Source organism: Danio rerio, chromosome 7, assembly GCF_049306965.1.
Source record: "Danio rerio strain Tuebingen ecotype United States chromosome 7, GRCz12tu, whole genome shotgun sequence".
NCBI lineage: Eukaryota > Metazoa > Chordata > Actinopteri > Cypriniformes > Danionidae > Danio > Danio rerio.
Genome location: NC_133182.1, coordinates 17776196 through 17797500, shown reverse-complemented (window position 1 = coordinate 17797500; position 21305 = coordinate 17776196). Strand labels below are relative to the sequence as shown.

Here is a 21305-nt window from a genome sequence, read left to right as displayed (position 1 = left end):
GCAGCAAAATGAGTAGAAAACAGACGTCTTTGGAACGTTTCTTTGTGAGGAGGACAAGGCCCAATGAAGGACCCACCAACTGCCAAGCAATAGATCCACAACCCATTTGTCAATAAATCATGCGAATCCAGCATGTCTGTGCAAGAAGAAGATCAACTGCTGGAGATCGCAAATGACGGCGGACTTTTAGGGGTTGTTCGCATATCACAACTTTTCTAGCGTTCGCGCAAGTTCGTTATTTACAACAGAGGTGCGCGGCTTGCTTAGTCACTTGACAAGAACTGACCAATCAGCTTCAGCTTGTATAGAATACACTCATTTCAGTAGACTAATTATCTCAGGCAAACACAGAACACCCAAACACTGTAGTGCTTTGTAATTTTCTCCATAAATAAAACTTGTATCAGAGTGGCAGCAATGTTTTGTCAGCTTGTCACCGAAAACGGTTGATGGTTGCCTAGCAACCGCCCGGTCAACGGTAAAACTGTCAAGCATTGGTCTGCGGTGGTAAAAGAGTTGGGGACCACCGATCTAAAGTATCTTAACTTGTCTAAGGACATTGGAACAAGATGAGGGAAGAGTAATTAATAACAGAATTTAAATTTTTGGGTGAACTAACCCTTTAAATGGCCTCCACAGTAACCACACCTAGGCATGGGCCTTTTTAAATGTCTGAGTAAAAAAAAACTAAATTTGAACATGAACAACAACTTGAACACAATATGTTTTATTTTAGGAAATATTTTGGAACAGTAAACTTGTCAGACCAAATAAATCAAACAAATCATTAATCTGCTGTCTTTAATAGTTTTAAAAGCACAGATTTCTTTACAACACATAAAAAAACACATTAGAAAAACTTTACATATACCTTTGGAATGATATAGCAGATAATTCCAGAATCCAGCGGTTTTAAAACCTTGACTTTTCCGAAACCACTGTAAACCTTGAAACTGGTTATCATCTCATGTCTAACCACACCAGATCTCAATCCAACAGGGCACCTTTAGGAAGTGCTGAAACAGGAGATTTCCATCATGGACGTGCAGTCAACAAATCTGCAGCAACTATGTGATGCTATCATGTCTGTAGCACTTTTCTAGCACTTTGATGAATCTATGGCACTGAATTAAGGCAATTATGACTGCAGAAATGGTCCAACCTGAAACTAGCCAAAGGTGTATCTCATAAAAATGAAAGTTTTATGTACTTTCAACTTTATTAAGCAGATCAGAAGATTTGTCAAGCCTACTCGGCAAGATTGAGACATTTTTAAAAAGACATGCAAATCAAAAGAAGATATCACAGCAAGAAGGACACTGGTTTGAGCCTCGGCTGGCCAGTTAGCGTTTCTGCGTGAAGTTTGCATGTTCTCCCTGTGTTCACATGGGTTTCCTCCGGGTGCTCCGGTTTCCATAGTCCGGTTTTAAATTGTCCATAGTGTATGAGTGTGAATGAGAGCGTATAGGTGTTTCCCAGTGATGGGTTGCAGCTGGAAGGGTATACGCTGTGTAAAACATATGCTGGATAAGTTGGAGGTTCATTCCGCTGTGGCGACCCCAGATTAATAAAGGGACCGATAAGACAATGAGTTAATGAATTTTAACATCGTAATAGACTAATAATAGTAAATATTAATGATAAATATTAACAACAAAGTGCAAGGTAAAAAGTAACAGAAGCCGCGATATCTGCTTTCAGATGTATTTTCAGTTGTCAGGCACCCACATGAAAATCTACTATAGTAATTTACACTAAAAAGTAGTGCTTTTTTTAACCATACTGACACTGACATGTTCTGCAATCAGCTAAAATGTTGCTAGAATTTGTTTTTATGTATGGATGATACATATTGCATCACCAAAAATGATTGAGGTTATGTCGATGTGTCTATATATTGTTTATTGTGACAGGCCTAATGAGGTAAACATATGTAATTTTCCTTTAATCACGTGTTAGGACCAAAAATGTACCTTTTGTGAGAGATTTTGTCCCTTTATTTCTGAGAGTGCAGTTTTGAAAATACCTGTGTTCATGTAGACATGGTCCAAATCGAACAGCTCTGAGTAATGCCATGAAATGTTCATTCATAGAGTGATCGTGATTCCAGAGTAAAAGTGCATACATCTGCAAGCCCAAATAAACTAAAGATGTTAAAATAAATAAAACTCTAAAAATAAATCACACACTCATGAGAGACTACATTTCATCCGTGGTTTACAAAACCATATGCTCCATGCAAAACAGTTTAGCTGAACCAAGCCTGTGCAACATTTGCCAATCATTGATTATGCAGCAATTTCAACAAACCTTGGCGTAAATCTGTCCAACCAGAAAGCATGATATTAATCAAATTCTAATTTGAGCAGGCATGTTTTCACTTTGAGCCTTGATATGATAAACGAAAGTATTATAAGCCCTGTGTGATACTTCTACTCTTCAGCTCGCCCACCTTTCTCTGCGCTCTTTCCTGTCAGCACTGCGTCGCACCGTTCATGGGTACGACGGGGCTTCCTGTACGGCACTGTCCGCCCCTGCATCTTCATTCTTACTCACACACTTCTCAAGCATAACAATTCTCACCTCCCACAATGTGAAAAGGAGCCTGATACAAAACCCTTGGTGGTTTATTTGAAGAAACTAGCTGGCAGGTTTTATTGTGTTTCTCCAAACAATTTCGTCAGCTACGTTTATTTGACACTACAGGATAAACAGAAACAAATGAGACGGATTCATTCCAAATTTTCATCCAAGCCTATTCAGATCTGTTTGTGTTGAGAACGTTAGTTATAAAAGAAACTTTGTTTTGTCTCTCATCTCAAAAACTAAACATTCATAAAGACTAGCAAGAAGGATTAATTCATGTACTTGACATCTTCCAAACCCAAGACTATTTAAAACCATCTAACAAACTGGACATTGCGGTGTTATTTTAGTATCACTGGCTATGTTTTCATCCAAAGTTGCAGCTTTTATGTATACATTAAATTGAATTATTGCTTTGAATGTCTGTGAATGCAACACTATTTCCATTCCATGTGAACAAGAGCATAAGGTCATAATTTCCTGGGAAACTAGCATAATGTATCAGTATTATCAGCAATGAAAAATAAAGTTCCTGCAGTCAGAGAAACCATTTCCATCCATAATGCATTAGTTGTGCTTAGAGCGGAAGATGACACATATTGATTATTGTTAAAATAATCCAATGTTATCTTTCATTTAGAGTAGTGGTTTTCAAACTGTGGTACACATACCACTAGTGGTACGCAGGATTTCTTCTAGTGATACGCGGAAGAATCGCTGAATTAAAATAAATTAAATTAATTAATTAATTAATTAAAGTAAAAAAAAATGACCAACCTTTTAAACCTTTAACACGTACGATAACACTGATATGACCAGCAAATAGATTTTAATAGGCTAATATTGAATTTTCTTTTTTCTTTTTTAATGTTTGTTATGTATGCTATCATTTGAAGCAAATTTCCTCCACATATTTGTAACGGCTGTTGGGGGTGTATCCCGTATTTTTATATCCCAATGTTGACAAGTATAGACCTTTTTCTTAGAACACAAAATTACCCATTATGCTTTCCGTGTATGTGCAAGGAGAATGCTAAGAACTTCCGGTCGGCAGTTAATACCTATAAATGATTCACAATTAGACAGCTTTGAAACGGTAGTTTTCATCTGTTTTACTTGCTTTTAACATCTTTGAACTAATACTGCTGTCGATCAGCACCACCTCCTTGACTGATTATTTAAAAAATGCCATTAAATGGGAAAGAAAAAAACTCCTGCGAGGTATCTTTGTCAGATGGCATCTTGTGCCATTTAAATGAATCCTCGCCATCGCTAAAGTGAACATTTTCTATTTCTTTCAAACATATAACCAACCCAAATAAATGTAGTTCACCAAAATGTTTGACACACACTTGTAGCCTACTGTACTGTCCCACTAACACATTAGCCTCTTTTCCACTATCGTGCCAAACGGTTCTAAGAACACTTTGGTACGGTTACGGTTGTTTCTCCACTGAGCCCAGAATGGCGCAGCACGATTACAAACCGTTCTCAGCCCAAAATTTTTGGCATGGTTAAACAACCGTGCTGACAGATTCTGTGTGTTGACGCCACGACTCTGTTGCCAAGCTACCACAGCTGGCTCACGAAAACATCCACAAGTAGCTAAACTGCATTACATTTAATATAAAAAAATTATACAGGTCTAAACGATACAGTTTGAAAAGGGTTTTAAAACCCTTTAAAGAGCAGTCTCCTCGAGCAGCTACTTGTGCCGACATCACTACCACATGTTATGATGTAAAACTCAGTTTTGTGGTCATACGACCGCACTGTAACTGGAGTTTTGGAAAAACCTCACCCTGGCCAGAGTTTTCAGAAAGTTTTATTTTTGGTCACCTGATAACCTACTGCGTTTTCATGTGAACGATAGGCCAAACCTCATAGAAAAACACTGCATTTTACAAAATACCAATATTCCTGAGGACAGGGCCTTAGAAACCTATATAAAACTATTTACAATCATATATATAAAAGCTTTAAACAAATTCTACTGGAAACACATTATCATGTAATGTATACAACCCAGGCTCATTCTGAAAACATAGTCCCGTGGACGTTTCTGGAGACTGCGAAATACGTCCCGGGAGGTACGTATTTTTGCAGTTTTTGTTTCGCGAATCCGCGAGAGGCCGTTGTGTGCGCTTTTTTATATCTCGAATCTCTCTCGCGAGTGCCATTCGCGCTCGCGCTGTTCTCGCGTGAACCCACCAGAGGCCGCTGTCTGACTGACTGAATGATTGACTGTGCGACCGCCCAATCGGCTGACCCACCCTCCTCCTTCCCTGAACGTAACTAGTTTTACCGATTGACCCGCTCGCCCACTCACTTCCCTAAACCGAGAAACAACTTAGAAAAGCCGTCTAGAAAAAGAAAAGCCCTCGTCTGTTTTTTTAACCACGTTTTCGGATTTCACCACGTTCTCACCCTGTTTTGAACTCGTTCACTTTATTTTTTAGATTCTAATTTGTCTTACCTGATTTCTGGAACAGCTCTTCCTCGGACTCGAACCCGGTGGCCGTGGTCAACTCTTCCTCTCTGCATCTGAAGTCTGCAGACATACACGATGAGCTGACCGGACAAACTGGTTGCGGCAGAAAAGCCCTCCACGCGGAGGTAAACGGTCAGCCGGTGAGCGCGAATGGGAACAGCGTCATACCGCCCCATAGCGTTCGCTTAAAAAAAATTAAATGCAGCCATATGTACCTCCCGGGACGTATTTCACGGTCTCCAGAAACATCCACGGGACTACATTTTCAGAGTGAGCCTGGGTTGAATGTTTATGTAACGTCAGATTTAAGTTCTATGCTCTTTATTTTAAATTTACAGACTAACAAACAAAAAAATGCTTCCACCATGCTATTAAACCATAAGCCAGACACTATGACACACTGTCAACTTGTCAATCACTGTAATTGCACCAATCAATTCTCTGCTATTTTTGGCAATCATCATGAACTTCTTGTCTTTGAGGCATACGAGATAGACAGAAAGCCCATCACAAAAAGACAAGCTGGGAGAAATTAAGCATCTGTGGTAAAAGCATGATGCCAGAGGGCTTCCTCCATGACATTTACTGCTTACCGCTGGCCCAGCATGCTAACAGACAGTAAACAAAACAAAAGCACATGTGGTGTCACCGCTACAGACATCCATTTAGCACTGAAAACCTACACTGCAAGCAATATCACACACGACGACAACACTGTTATAACTAACAATGCCGTCTAAACAACAAACAAGCTACGGTACAATTTAAACATTGCTTTTTTTATAAATAGTATATATTTTCATACACTTTGTGTTAAAAGTCTAAAAAAGCAATCTAATAGCAATGGGTATGTTTTTCAGTTTGACTGATTGTTACTTTTTATGATAGATAGGCTTGATTTAAACCAATTCTGCAGTTTTGTAAGTGCAGTTAATTTTAAATAAGTGTGAGTGCTGCCATTTTTCAGAGGTCCCATAAAGGCTGCTTTTTCTTTTTGTATCTTTAGGTTTGTTTTGTATCTTTAGGTTTGCTCTTTAAAAAGACAAATTCAACTAAAATTGGACTAAATGCATCTTTTTTTTTGTTCTAACCAAACAAACCTAGGAAACTGAATTACTACAAATGTGATGTGAACACACATTTAATATTTATATTGTTTGCTATAGAAACAACTTAAAGGTCCTGTAAAAAAATTTAGATGTTAGTTTCAGGATAGTGAGATAGTTCAGTTTTAAGAATATCTTAGCTAGTGTGCTCTAAAACAGTGACAAAAATTTGCATTTAATTCACTTCCGTCTGAATGTATTAACGATTTTTTTTTCGCCCCCTCATACTTCAGTTTCTCATCAAATCTTGACCAATCAAATGCTCTCTAGAATCTGCCATGCCCCGCCCCCCTTATGATGCTTTTCATTTGATGTGCTTGAGCTCATCCACTCTCACTGGCAGAGCTGTGATAAAAACTAGTAATTTTTTAATTGTTATTATTGTTATTTTATTATTATTATCAATACTATTATTATTATTTTTAAAAATATTTTATTTCTTATTTTATATCTCTCTCTCTCCGTCTAATGTTATTTGTATGCTTTTGTGATTATTGTTTTTCTTATGACTATGTATATTATTTACCTTTTTTTAAAGATCTGTCTGTGATCCCATGGACTTCGTTCTGAATTTTTTGTATTGTCAGTTCAAGCAATAAAAAAGAAAAAATAAACAATTTAAAGCTCTTCACGGGACATAGATACCGGATGTTATTAGAAGCATGTTTTAAAATCCCAGAATCAAAATTTCTCTTTAAACCTAACTATATAGACTTTCCAATCAATAGTTGGCATGTACAACAGACCCTAAAAACGCATGCAGCTGAAAAACTTTTACTCTATTATAGTTCAATCCTGCAGCGCCTCCACAAATCTTTTGTGTTTTTGACCTGTGGTTTCTGGTCATCTATAATCACAACTCAACATTGCATATCTTGCGATGTGACTATTGCGGGCGCACACATTGCGATATCAATGCTCATATTGTGCAGCCCTACTAGCAAGTATTAGGTTAGATACTGTAACAGGGCAGGCCAGTAGACAGGAGGGGTTTGAATGGTTCGGAAGACCCACCCCTTACTGACAAAGGTCCAGAATTTGTGCCATAATAAGCTCATCTGTCCTATTTTGACTGCAATTACATCATAAATAGTAAAAAATAACCCATCGGAGAAGGCTTTAAGACCAAGCAGACTCCTCTGTTGGCTGCCGCTTCGGTGGGACTTCAGCTAATCAGTTTTGGCCAATTCTAACAAATATGTGTCATAAGTCCAACATCCAGCTGTGCAAGAAAATATACAATCTGACACACTGTAAGAGAAGTCTTCTTTCGCTACTGTATTGTTTTTAAATTAAAAAAAATAAAAAATTTTACAAGTAACTTTCATTAAAAATATTTTTATTATTTTTGTTAAAATAGCAAAATTCAGTTGAATGTGCTGGCCAGTTTGTTATTTGCCTAATAAATGACAATAGGCAACAGTTTTTAGTTGAAAACTTTAACAGATTTCCTTTTATTCTTAATGATATATGATGTAATAAATTTAAAAATAGGTCTTTTTTCTACATTTCTTTATTCTAAATTTTTTGGTACATCAAAAAATTTGGTTATGATGACTATCCGACAAGCTATTCCTACTAAAAATAGTGCTTAAAAATGGCACTAAAATGCAGTATTTAAATCTCATAATTAAATGGAAAATAACTGCTGATAACTCCACTTTTTGAGAAAAAAGAACCACTCCTTTCACCAGACTGGCTACGAGCCTGCATGGTCTCATAAATTATTTAAAAATAAAACTATTATAGACCTAAAAAAATAAAAACAATCAAGATACTAGTCAGTTCTAACAAATAACTGTTAAAGCGGCTTGCCATACTATTTCAGAAACAATCAAAGTAAGATAAGAAACAGCCATCAGGCCAACAGAGGAAGTGAGAATTTTCTTTTTCTGTTGTTTTCTGTTGATAGAAATGATGCAATGAACTGCAGCTGTTGTTGTTGTTGTTGTTGTAGGTGTAGGTGTGTCATTAAAGCAACAACATCCCAGCAAAATGTAGAACAAATCCAAACCCAACAGTGCAAAAGTTTGCACAAAACACTATAAAAAGCAATAAAAATAACAGCTTTTCACAAAAATCCATAGTTTCTACAATTAGTGTGAAATATTGAATACATTCAAATGAGCCTCTTAGTGTTTTGGGGGGATTGACCCCACTAATTAACGCTTGATCCCCCTCTGGAGGACATCAAAACAAAGGTATGGGGGGGGGGGAGATCTCTGATCTTAAATATTAAAAGTTAAAAAGGTATAATATAAATATTATACATATAACGATGGATACCATTATGAATGCATAATGCACCAAACAATGCTAGGAAAATATCATATCAGTCTGAAACTGGCAGTTCTAGAGCACTGATAGACATCTTAAGTATTTACAAAACACTTTTCTTGTAAAATAGGTGTTTTTATCTGCATGTAGCCTAAAAAAGAAAAATTAGACACATGATTTGTATAGTTTGACCTACAATAACGTCTAAAATAGTCATTGAATATCCCTTAAAACACTAAAAACGTATACATTTTATTAATAACTCAGATGTAAGTTAAATACATTTATAAACTTGATTCACTGAAGCATGTATTACCAAACTACTACCAAAAAAGTTGAAGTTTTATTACTATAATACACACACTGCCTTTTAATACACTGTAAAACCCAAAAAGTTGAGGTAACTCAAACCATTTGAGTAAACCGAACGCAACAAACCATTAAAGATAAAAACTAATCCGAGTACTATGAACTTAATACATTTGAGTAAACAAAGAAATTTGAGCACGGTAAAAATCAAATAATTAAAGAGAACTCAAACCAATTGACTACTATAAACACAGTAAGTTAAGGCAGCTTAAACAGTTTGGGGACACTGACTGCTACAAACCATTTGAGTAAAAAAAAAAAGTAATCTTTATGAGTACTGTGAACTTACTCTTTTTAAGTTTAAGTAATGAGGTACTTAATTAACACATTACCGAGAGTTTAAAACTCTTTTTAATTGAGTAGAAATAATTTTTTTAAATAAATTTTGAGTTAACTACACTCATTTAATTTGATACAGTTGACTGTTGGGTTTTACAGTATATAATAAGCTATCAGAATTAGTGTTTAATTTAGCTAAAGCCAGTGGTTTAAGAAGTATTGCATGCATTCTTACGCTGGTCAGGCCTGTTTTCTGATTTTTTTAAGACACATTTCAGTTAGCCAGAGCTCCCAACTAAACACCAGCCTGTCTGGCCACATTACGAGACCAACAATCAAGTTTAGACTTGCTTAAGCTACTCTTATAGCTCAAATCAAACAATCGTGAACGCAATAATACAATAATTACAGTAACCGTTGTCGGAAACTCTGTTACCATGGTGTTTTTTCTATGAGGGAAGCTTGAGATACAGTGTCAGTAACTGTTACACCCTGCACTTACACACACACGCTTCATATACAATAAAACAACTAAATATACATATAAAAAGTCTATATTCGTTAAATAAAGTAAACTTAATTACGGTTTAGTTTAGTTTCAACCGTTTTAACCGCATATTTAAATGTCAACAGTGGCGAGCGTTGTTTCATTCGCATTTTAACAAACTCAGAAATGGTAACGTTATGTTCAAAGTGTTTTGCTGAACTAGTTAACTCAACAACAAACTAAAAAAACAAAAGTTGGTTTAACAACAAACGTTAAAAACAAAAGATCTCGTTTATATTTATGTTACGAAGACATAAACAGAGTAAGTGACAGTATTTATCAACTCACCAAGACTGTTCGTAGATCCATCCATGACTAAATCAAACACTCCTTGCAGATTTCACAATTGTGGAATTATATGAGTATGTCCCATTGGCAGAAAGGCAGTGTGTGCTGTGAGCTGCAGCATTGCCTTGTGTTTGCGGGACCCTCGCGCACAATAAACACTGAGCCGCTGAGAGGATTGCAGAAGTTGCTGTAACTCTGAAATCACGAATCCAGGAAATGAGCACAGAGTGAATCTGTCTTTCGCATGAGGAGGCAAGTGCAGCTCAAAACCTGGATTCACTCCAGAAACCGCGTCCGTGTGAAAAACGTTGATTTCTAATTCATCCTTCTCCCCAGGCGAAGCGAAACTGAAATAAATCGCGCTAATCCGCTGCTGTTCCGTTCCCTCTCCCAAAACCCCGCTTAAAGCAAACTAAAAACAAAACTTTGACAGCTGCAGATGGGAGTTTTTTTTACTTGATACATCTCTGCCACCTAGTGTTGATGGATTGAATAACATAGGAACCAATATGTGAGAGAATGCGTCTTTCTAGTGTTTCAGGGGGAATTTTGTGGATGGCGCACCAGGAAACTCGCCGGTGCGTGTTTGAAGGAGACTTGACAGCAAAATGATCCGAGTCAATTCAGGGATCGTGAGTACGTTTTAAAGTATTATTTACGCATGTTTTGTAATTTATGGTCTCTTTTTATATCGGACAATTATAAATATGCTAAAATCCAAATGCGAAAGCCATACATAATGTGATTGTTGTATTATATAATTATGCATTACACTTGTTTGGCATTGAATTTCCAGGATAGATAGATAGATAGATAGATAGATAGATAGATAGATAGATAGATAGATAGATAGATAGATAGATAGATAGATAGATAGATAGATAGATAGATAGATAGATAGATAGATTTCACAATAACGTGATGATCATTAATTTTAATAGATTTAAATTGAATCATTCAGATATACCTCTATTAATAAATATTGAGACCACTTGAAAATCCAATTTCTTTATGTTCCAAATTGAATTTTTATTTGAAATGGGGAAGAAATTCAGTAGAATAAAGTATAATTTAAAAAGCAATATTTTGAAGAAAGCTTGAAACCTGTCTCCATTGACTTAATTAACTTCTATCATAGGAAAACCATTCACTTTTTACTTGTATAGTTGGAAAACATTTCACTATTGACTTCTATAGTAGGAAAACCTATCACCATTTTCTATAGTAGGAAACCCTGTCCCCATTGACTTCTAAAGTAGGAAAACCTTTCACCATTGACTTCTATAGTAGGAAAACCTGTCCCCATTGACTTCTATAGTAGGAAAACCTGTCCCCATTGACTTCTATAGTAGGAAAACCTGTCACCATTGACTTCTATAGTAGGAAAACCTTTCACCATTGACTTCTATAGTAGTAAAACCTATCACTATTGATTTCTATTGTAGGAAAACCTGTCCCCATTGACTTCTATAGAAGGAAAACCTGTCACCATTGACTTCTATAGTAGGAGAACCTGTCACCATTGACTTCTATAGCAGGAAAACCTGTCACCATTGACATCTATAGTAGTAAAACCTGTCACCATTGACCTCTATAGTAGTAAAACCTGTCACCATTGACCTCTATAGTAGGAAAACCTGTCCCCATTGACTTCTATAGAAGGAAAACCTGTCACCATTGACTTCTATAGTAGGAGAACCTGTCACCATTGACTTCTATAGCAGAAAAACCTGTCACCATTGACATCTATAGTAGTAAAACCTGTCACCATTGATTTCTATAGTAGTAAAACCTGTCACCATTGACCTCTATAGTTGTAAAACCTGTCACCATTGACTTCTATAGTAGTAAAACCTGTCACCATTGACCTCTATAGTAGTAAAACCTGTCACCATTGACCTCTATAGTTGTAAAACCTGTCACCATTGACTTCTATAGTAGGAAATCCTGTCACGATTAACTTTTATAGTTGGAAAACCTGTCACCACTGACCTCTATAGTAGGAACAGGTTTTCAGCTTTCTTCAAAGATCTTCCTTTGTGTTCAAGTCCAATTCAAACCACTTTGGAACAAGTGAAGAGTGAAGAAATGACAGATTTACAGTTTTGAATGAACCATCCCTTTAACATAACAGTATATCATGACAAACTCTCGAGAAACAGAGAACTTCCAAGTAGTTATTAAGTTATTTCTAATTACTTTAAGATACATTGTCACAAAGAGTTAAATATTCTAATACTTTCTGCTGTTCCTTTTTAGGCTCATTTCAATACAGCTGTAATTGATCTGAAGTGATTTGTGATGTCGTCATCATGAGCGCCTCTCATCATCTGCTACGGTTGCAGTGCGTCAGGTGCCTTTCCCATTTTTTGGGGACACCTGTACGGCAAGTGATCCTGCCTGGCCGAGCACATCTGCAAACCCCTGGATCACAGCACATCTACGTCCAGGTACATGTTTACTTCTGAATAATGATGGATTTGAGATCATGGGTGCCTGCATTAAAGGGATAGTTCCCTCAAAAATGAAAATGTACCTACTATTTACTCAGTGTTTACAAACTTGATAAGTTTCTTTAAAATCTTAAACACAAAAGAAGATATTTTGAAGAATGCTGAAAACCGGTTACCATTGATCTCTATAGTAGGAACTAAAATAGTATGGAAGTCAATGGTTACAGGTTTTAAGCATTCTTCAAAATATCTTCTTTGTGTTCAATAGAAGAAAGAAATGTTTGGAACAAGTGAAGGGTGAGAAAATAATGACGGAATTTAATTTTTGAGTGAACTGTCCCTTTAACTCCTCTGTTTGTTTGTTTGTTTGTTTGTTTGTTTGTTTGTTTGTTTGTTTGTTTGTTTGTTTTAGCTCCTGAGGCCATTCCATCGCAGTGCAGTGTGTTCCACGGACCGTCAAAATCGGACAGACATTGAAAAATTAGTTGAAGATGAGACGCATCATAAAGACAAAACTTTAGTCACACATGATGATATTTTTGACCGAGCTGCTGGAGACTCAAAAACCAAAGTCGAATTTAACAGGGTGGTGGATGTTTTCAAAAGCAAGGACATTCGGCGACGAGGGCATGTGGAGTTTATATACGCCGCCCTGAAAAAGATGCCTGAATTCGGTGTAGAATGTGACGTTACCGTTTACAACAAACTCCTGGATGTGTTTCCAAAAGAGGTGTTTGTGCCACAAAACTTCATACAGAGGATGTTCAACCACTACCCGCGGCAGCAAGAGTGCGGAGTCCAGGTGCTGGAGCAGATGGAGAATTATGGTGTGTGTTTTTGATTTGAGATAATAGAAACTGAATAAATTGTGTTGTTGATTTGACAACTCTTCATTTTTATTATTTTGCCAGGTGTTATGCCAAACATAGAAACCAAGGTTTTATTGGTTCAGATTTTTGGGGAGAAGAGTCATCCCATAAGGAAGTTCCAGCGTATCATGTACTGGTTTCCTAAATTCAAGCACACAAACCCTTACCCCGTCCCACATGTGCTCCCCAGTGATCCAGTAGACCTCGCTCAGTTCTGTCTTACCCGGATTGCTGCTGATCTGGATGCTAAAATAACAATCTACCAGGTATGTTTATTTAAGCTCAGCAGTGCTGCATTTATTTAATAGTACAGTGTAGTTATATACAGGGTTCCCGCTTTTTCCATGAACACCACATTCAAGATTTTTTTTTTGCCTGAGCACCATTCATTTTAAATCAAGCACCTTTGTAATTCTTACCACAGCGTATGTAGCACCATGAAAGTCCTTATTGTACTTATCATTTCACTTACACTAAATATTTACATTACAAATATACAAATCACAGAGTAACTTTCTCACATTTTGACTGTTTTAAATGGTCGTTTTTAAAGATTTTAATAACATGTTTAAATGCAGTTTCTAAAATATTGATAAAATGTGCATTATTTGTCGTTATTATTGTATAAGAGTTACATTTAATTAAATATTTTTTTTTTTTTTTTGACATCAGCACATTACACTTGTTGAAATAACACCATAAACAAATTTAATTTCAAATCCAATTCAAGCAATTTCCAGCATCTATGTTGTTTTTATTATTATTTTTATTTATATATTTTTTTATTATTAATTGTTAACAAAACATACAGGCTGAAAAACCTATATAATGAAACATATCAATTAAAAAAAAAACACCCCCCTCCCCTGCGGTCTCTTGAAACTGGGCTTTACAATGAATAGAAGTTAACATAAAAACAAAAACAGAATACAGTATCAAATATCAATTATACAAAGCAAGGCAATCATTCTGGATCCTGATCATTTCTTTGTGCAATAAACAAGGAGATTTTGTCAGCAGCCAAAGTCCAGATCTGTAATGTACCCATTTGTACCAAGTTCACTCGCGCCGTGGATAACTCCAACATTATAATGTCTTGAAGTAGCATCTATGTTGTTTTTAAGTACTTTCTAGGCCTTAAATCGATATGTCTGAAAGGAAAGTACTTTCATGAAGTGTGGAAACCCTGGAAATATTATTTCAATTTTAAATAAATTTTCTATTTTATTCTGATTTAAAGAATTATATTTAAATATATTTTAAAATGTAATTTTAAGTCTTAAATTTCAAAAGCACATTTTTTGCATTAAAAAATTGTAAATTCACTGAAATATTGTGTTGTAGGTCTTAAATCATTTTAAACAGGTCTTAATGTACCTGTTCTAACTTACCGGTTGGGCCAGATGGAACCTGCGGACATTTTTTGCTATTTCTGCCCAAAATTTTTGTACAAATCTGCGGATTTATGCGGAATGATTTTGGGAGTATCATCACTAAAAGCTTAAAATATGCAATAAAAAGTGATACCTTTTAAACTTGAATTTAATGTTTACAATGCAAATCCATCTTGATCTACTTATTTAGTAAACAAAGCAAGACTCTCATATATCGACTAAAAGACTGAAAATATTCATTTGCAAAGTGTATTGTAAATAAATCGTATAAATATTTTCATATTAGTCAACAAAATTAATTTTAAAACTGAATAAATCTAAATTTACAAACATTTACACAAGTAAATAAACAGAATGAATGATGGGCTAAAAATCTGCAGAATTCCGTGCGCGCAGATTCCGTGTGGGGTTACATATCGGGCCGACACATGACAACTTTTTTTTTTATATTTAAGTTTTTTTATTGCAAAGAAAAGCAATTCAAAACAGCTGTTAAGACATGTTTTACAGAAAATTCTCCAAAATAAATTTGCTAATCTAATTTAGAAAACTAAAGCAACACATCCATTACATGATCTTCCATTAACACAAAAATTATCCGCTTGTTAAGTGTGACGTCACGTGAAGCGGCTTCCGGGTCCAAGCGCTCTATTCAACTGAATGGGGAGACTCATGAAATGGTAATAATAAACATTTACAAAGCGATTTAATGCTTTCGAAAATCACGATCGCAATATATGTCCATGTCTAAAATCCGATGGCCAGAAAGTGATTCATTGTTTATAAATTGTTAACATTTTGGTATTTGTTAAGGAGCAAGCCCAGAGATTGTTGTGTACACTGATTTTATATAAACTTAACTTTAATGTGTGATGGCAATAAAACTAATGATTTCTCCACTCAAATGAATGGCGGCTTGGACCCTGAAACAGTATACATACGTCACAAACACGTCACCACTTAACAAGCGGATTTACAGACGTAACCAGGCCAATAGAAAAAATCCTAAGTGTTTAGCCCTGTATACGTCTAAAATTTCTTTCATAATAGTCTTTAAAATCGTAAAGAAACCTGCAGAAACCCAGATGCAATGCTGAATATTCAGCAGCCATTATTCCAGATCCTTCAGAAATCATTGTTATACCCAGATTTAGTTCTTAAGAAACAATTCTTATTATCCAATTGAAAACAGTGTTTATTTCTATTTAAGTAACATTATAAATCACTGTAGTGTATTTTGTATTTAAAGTGCCTCCTGCTAAAAAGTATCTCATCGGTCTCATTCTTTTATTGGTAGTGTGTATTTCACAATGTTAGGAAATAATAAAGGCTTTCAGTCTGATAAATGTGATTTATTATCTTTTACTCTTTGCAGTATCCGTCAACAGACATCACAGAGACAGGAGAAGAGATCACACGTCCTCATATTGTTGGTATGTACTGTAGGTCTAACCATTAAATGTTTTCCATGTCTTTTAACTACCACTGAAAATATGAAAGATCTCATTTGTTTATCAACAAAATGCTTTGGGTCTTTTTAATACAAGTTATAATTATTTAAATCCAACAAAACAAAAGCTCAAATGAACATAATTTGCTTGCCCTAAAGTTATTATGAATACTTTTTTGTTTTTCTGTTAAAAACCTCAAAAATATACTTTGAAGAATGTTTGTAACTAGATGCCACTAATTTTTAATTTCTGGATATTGTTTGGAGAAATAAGCACGAAAAAGAGCCTATCGCATCTTTCATGTTATCAGGTATCCAGAGTCCAGACCAGCGCTCTCTTCTGGCCAAACACAATCCCTGCAAGCCTGTGTTTGTGGAAGGCCCATATCCACTGTGGCTCAGGCAAAAGTGTGTTCATTACTACCTGCTCAGAGCAGACCCTATACCTCCTGAGGAAAAGGTACTGGCATCGGGCTACTGATGGCATTTAATACATTTGCTTAATATATTATTATTTACATATATTTGATGTTCTTTTGAAACAAGCCCTTTATGGTCCCTAATGCTGCATTTGTTTGATTACAAATAAGTAAAAGTACTATTTCTTTTTATTATTATTATTATCAAAACTAAAGAGTTTTTACTGCCTTATATAATTATGGAAACTTAGTTTAACAATTTGGATAAAAAAATAATAATAAAAAAAAAATATATATATATATATACATTCAGCCAAGATAGATCTAATTAATTGAAAAACATCAATCGACAGTGTTTGCATTAATAATGTCTCAAAGGAAATCAATTTTCAAATAAATTGTGCATGATTGTTTTTAAATATTATATGCAGTAAAAACTATTTTCAACGCAACATGATTGTATTTAAATCCTTAATAATAATTTGGAATGACTAGTAATTAATAAATACTGCAATGTTTAATAATAATATCAATTGATTCTTTAAAAATCTCCATTCCAGATTATGTTTTAGCATCTGATTTTTCATCAGGTTGAAGAAGAAATTGACCCTGAGATGATCTGCCCAGAGCAGAGTCTGTTCTTCCCTCAGCGAGTAGAGCTTGATCTGAATGTAGACATGGGTGACGATCACAGTTTCAATGTAGATGAAGGTGAGACTCATACTGCTTTATTAACTTAAACTTTACACGACAATGATGTAGCCAAAAATGCAAACGTTTTACCCTTGCGTTTTGAAAAAGTTCCACTTCATGTCACAATCTTTACATAGCAGCAAAAATGCTGTATTATGTACGCCAGGCCTGTAGTTTGTGCTATCACCTTGTTGGTAAACCGTACCTGTAGGGAACTTACAATGCACAGGCACTTGTGTGTTATTTGCTGTGTGTGTAAGATGGGTCTCCACTTTTGGTTGTAATGTGTAGTAAATCCGCACTGAAGTGATAGGATAGCAGATGAAGTGGTAGGATACACTAGAGAAGCAACAATACTACCATGTACTCTTTATCTATCATGTAATTTTTTTTTTTTTTTATATATTTTCCAAATGATGTTTAACAAAGCAAGGAAATTTTCATAGTATGTCTGATAATATTTTTTCTTATTTGTTTTATTTCGGCTAGGATAAAAGCAGTTTTAAATTTTTTTAAAACCATTTTAAGGGCACAATTATTAGCCCCTTTAAGCTATATATTTTTTCGATAGTATACAGAACAAACCATCGTTATGCAATAACTTGCCTAATTACCCTAACCTGCCTAGTTAACCTAATTAACCTAGTTAAGCCTTTAAATGTCACTTCAAGCCAGGGGTCACCAAACTTGTTCCTGGAAGGCCGGTGTGTTGAGGCCAGTTGGAGCTAAACCCTGCAGGGACACCGGCCCTCCTGGATCGAGATTGATGACCTCTGCTTTAAACTGTATAGAAGTGTCCTAAAAATATCTAGTCAAATATTATTTACTTTCATCATGGCAAAGATAAAATAGATCAGTTATCAGAAATGAGTTATAAAAGCTATTATGTTTAGAAATGTGTTGAAGAAATCTCTCCGTTAAACAGAAATTGGGGAAAAAAATAAACAGGGGGCAACCAATTTAAGGGGTCTAATAATTCAGGGAGGCTAATAATTAGCATTTCAACTGCACCAGGGGCCCTCAACCTTTTTACCACTGCAGACCGGTCAACGCTTGACAAATTTACCACGGACCGGAAGGGTGGGTGGTGGGTGTAGCGGTGTTTCATAGGTTGTAGGTTGCTAGGCGACCATCAACCATTTTCTCAGAGGATTGACAAGCTGAAAAAACATTGCTGCCACTCTGATACAAGTTTTATTTATGGAAAACGATTACAAAGCACTGCAGTGTTTGAGTGTTCTGTTTTTGACTGAGATAATTAGTCTACCGAAATGTGTATATTCCATACAAGCTGAAGCCAATCGGTCAATTCTTGTCACGTGACTCGAGGTGTGCTCGAAGAATTCATTCGATTGTGTGTCTGGAAGGCGCAAGTGCGTCATGCTGCTTGTGCGTGCAAACTGCACACCTCCATTGGAAACAACGAACTTGTGTGAACTCTAGATAAGATGCGATATGCGAACGGCTGCTAACAGGCCACCGTCAATTGCGATCTGCAGTAGTTGATCTTGCACAGACATAGTGGATTCACCTGATTTGTTGGTAAATGGGTTGTGGATCTATTTCTTGGCAGTTTGCAGGTCCTTCACTGGGCCTTTTTCCTTTAGCAAAAAAACTTTCCAAAAACGTCTGTTTCTTACTCATTTTGCTGCTTGTGGGTTAAATTTGGGCCGAGAAGTAAGCGAAAGAATACGGTCATTTTTCAAAATAAAAGATCGATCAGACTAAGATAATAAATAAATTGAAAATACTGAATGCTTTCTTGTGCGACCCGGTACCAATTGATCCATGGACCAGTACCGGTGGTTGAGGACCATTGCTATATACTATATATATCATTCTATATATACTAAGACTTTTGTTTTCTGGTGTTTACAGAATCACAACAAAGATAGCTTTTTTAAACGCTTCTGTGTTGAAACCTGTTTTTCTGTGCTTTCAGTCCCTAAAAAAATGTTGTCATGTAAACAAATACACAAAACATATTGACCTTATTCTTGATTCAATTGGCTGCACCTGCTCATACGCGCAGAATAAGGTCAGAAGATATTTCCCATCTTTGATTTGTTGCCATGTAAATGGCCTCTTTCCTATTACGCTAATATATTTGTACATGCTTTATATTAAAATGGTATTCTATTGATTTATGAACCTGTTTAATATGTGTATCTACAAAATCTATAAAAAATGTAATTATCTAATAATATGGAACAATTCTGACCCGATTTATTAATTCCAAGAAGCACTGTTTTACAGACCTATTATACTGACTGACACATATGCAGCTTCTTCCCCAACTGTTTACATTCACAGACACAACCAACATTGTGTTAAAACTACATAACCTTTTGTGTATGTAAAAAAAATAATAAAATACTCTATGCAACAAGTCATCTGAAGGCCAAATTCTGTGTGCATACTTTGTATCTATGTGCTTAGTAACAGAGTTAAATCAGCAAGGCTTTAAAGTACTTATGAAATCAAACTAACCATATTGATTTAGTTAGCTCAGATTGCTAATTTGGTGGTGAACAATTCATCTGTGCATGTCATTAATCTAAAATTAAAATCTGTAAATGCACGTCCTTTTTGTTTTCAAATAAATTCTCAGATTATGTCTGTTTGGGGTATTGGTTGGAGGGGCGTGGTTGGGGCGTTAACCCACGCCCCTTCAACTGTTAACAGCACCATGACAACAAACAGAAATAGTGAGGAGAGGTGTCTGTTAGGTTGTAATAACTCTCCCGAAACCTTTTTCCAGATCTTTCTGAATAAAAAGCCTATTTTACTATATCCAATCAGCTTGCAGTAGAAAAAACAAGCCACGCCTGCTGTTTTCTAATTTAATATTCAGTTTCTTTAGGAACTGGCACGATACAAACCAAAAGAAAATGGTTGCAGCTTTTGGTTTATGTGGACTTTAAAACCCGCACAGATGTTTTGTTTGTTGTTGTCAGAGTAACTGAGGCACAAGCTGTGAAGGCCCTCTTCTGGAAAGGGGGCGGGGAGAAGCAGCTCATTTGCATATAAAGTAATACACACAAAAACATGGCATTCACAGCATGGAATAATAAATCATCCGTGAAACCTGAGGAGTCTTAATAAATCTCTTAATATGATTATTAATGGAATTGTTTGCATATCACCTAATTTTAAGCAATGATTTCTGCTGATTTGTTTCTGCAGTGGAAGAGGGGGCAGTTTATGCTATGTGTATGGCCGGCCAGGGTGACCAAGCCACTCTGTCTCAGTGGATTTCTGGTCTTCAGGAGACCTGTCCCATATTGGGCCAGATTCCTACAGTGTTTCGACTGGAGTCTGGACCTAGAGAACTGCAAACCTCAACAGATGATCATCAAAGACCCGAGCAGGAGTCTGAAACGGATCAAATTATAGAGGATGACGAGGAACCTCGACACTCACAAGGAGTCAAACAGTGAAAGTTTGGCGTTCTACTGTGGCATGTCAATGAATGGCCTGTTTATGAAGATCTCACTTAATATCTAGAAGACTTTGGGAGCTGTACATTAATCTAAACAAAATATTTTTAATTTACTTTATGTATTGTCTCATTTCAGTTAGTAACCAGATACCGACTGATGTTTGGTCAGTTACACGTTATTTTTGAGATCTGTATAAATTATGCAAAGTGTCTGTATATTACAAACTGATCTGGTAGTGCAATAAAACATTTCATCAGTACTTTGATTGCCATTTTATTTACATTTAAAATAAATATTTTATATATATATATATATATATATATATATATATATATATATATATATATATATATATATATATATATATATATATACATATACACACACACACACACACACACACACACATATATATATATATATATATATATATATATATATATATATATATATATACACGCACATATACAGTACACACACACACACATATATATATATTATTTATTTATTATAAGAATTTTAGTTGACATTTTAAGGTATTAGTTTTAGGAACAACCTAATTTTATTATATATTGCTAAAAGGCATGCAAGGCTAATTAAAGGGCCATGAAACCCCCCCGTCTTCGCAGGGTGTTTTCACA

The 21305-nt window shown here is 35.6% G+C and overlaps 2 protein-coding genes across 6 annotated transcripts in view; one reads left to right on the top strand and one right to left on the bottom strand.

The window, feature by feature from the left end:
- Positions 1 to 21305, bottom strand: part of eml3 (EMAP like 3) — a 103104-nt gene that overhangs the window by 77514 nt on the left and 4285 nt on the right. For 2 of the 3 annotated variants that reach the window (XM_005172201.6, XM_003198926.7), the window contains exon 1: positions 9944 to 10161. The exons of the other annotated variant lie outside the window; for it this stretch is intronic. In XM_005172201.6, the coding sequence (XP_005172258.2) occupies positions 9944 to 9968 (25 nt within the window). In that variant the 5' untranslated portion in view covers positions 9969 to 10161. Of the gene's footprint in view, positions 1 to 9943; positions 10162 to 21305 lie in introns of those variants that run through there. 3 annotated transcript variants of the gene reach the window in all.
- ecsit (ECSIT signaling integrator) lies at positions 10481 to 20929 on the top strand. Of its 3 annotated transcripts, none has more exon segments than NM_001242938.1 (8): positions 10481 to 10575; positions 12203 to 12393; positions 12809 to 13223; positions 13308 to 13531; positions 16035 to 16092; positions 16421 to 16569; positions 17119 to 17239; positions 20408 to 20929. In NM_001242938.1, coding segments are annotated over 7 exon segments (1359 nt in total). In that variant the 5' UTR covers positions 10481 to 10575; positions 12203 to 12255; the 3' UTR covers positions 20662 to 20929.

Bases quoted from the DNA above. Each gene is read 5' to 3' on its own strand.
- ecsit (XM_009302997.5), top strand. From the start codon at position 12,256: ATGAGCGCCTCTCATCATCTGCTACGGTTGCAGTGCGTCAGGTGCCTT. The intron at 16,093-16,420 runs GTATGTACTGTA...TCATGTTATCAG, and splicing joins CACACGTCCTCATATTGTTG to GTATCCAGAGTCCAGACCAG. The intron at 16,570-17,118 runs GTACTGGCATCG...ATTTTTCATCAG, and splicing joins CTATACCTCCTGAGGAAAAG to GTTGAAGAAGAAATTGACCC.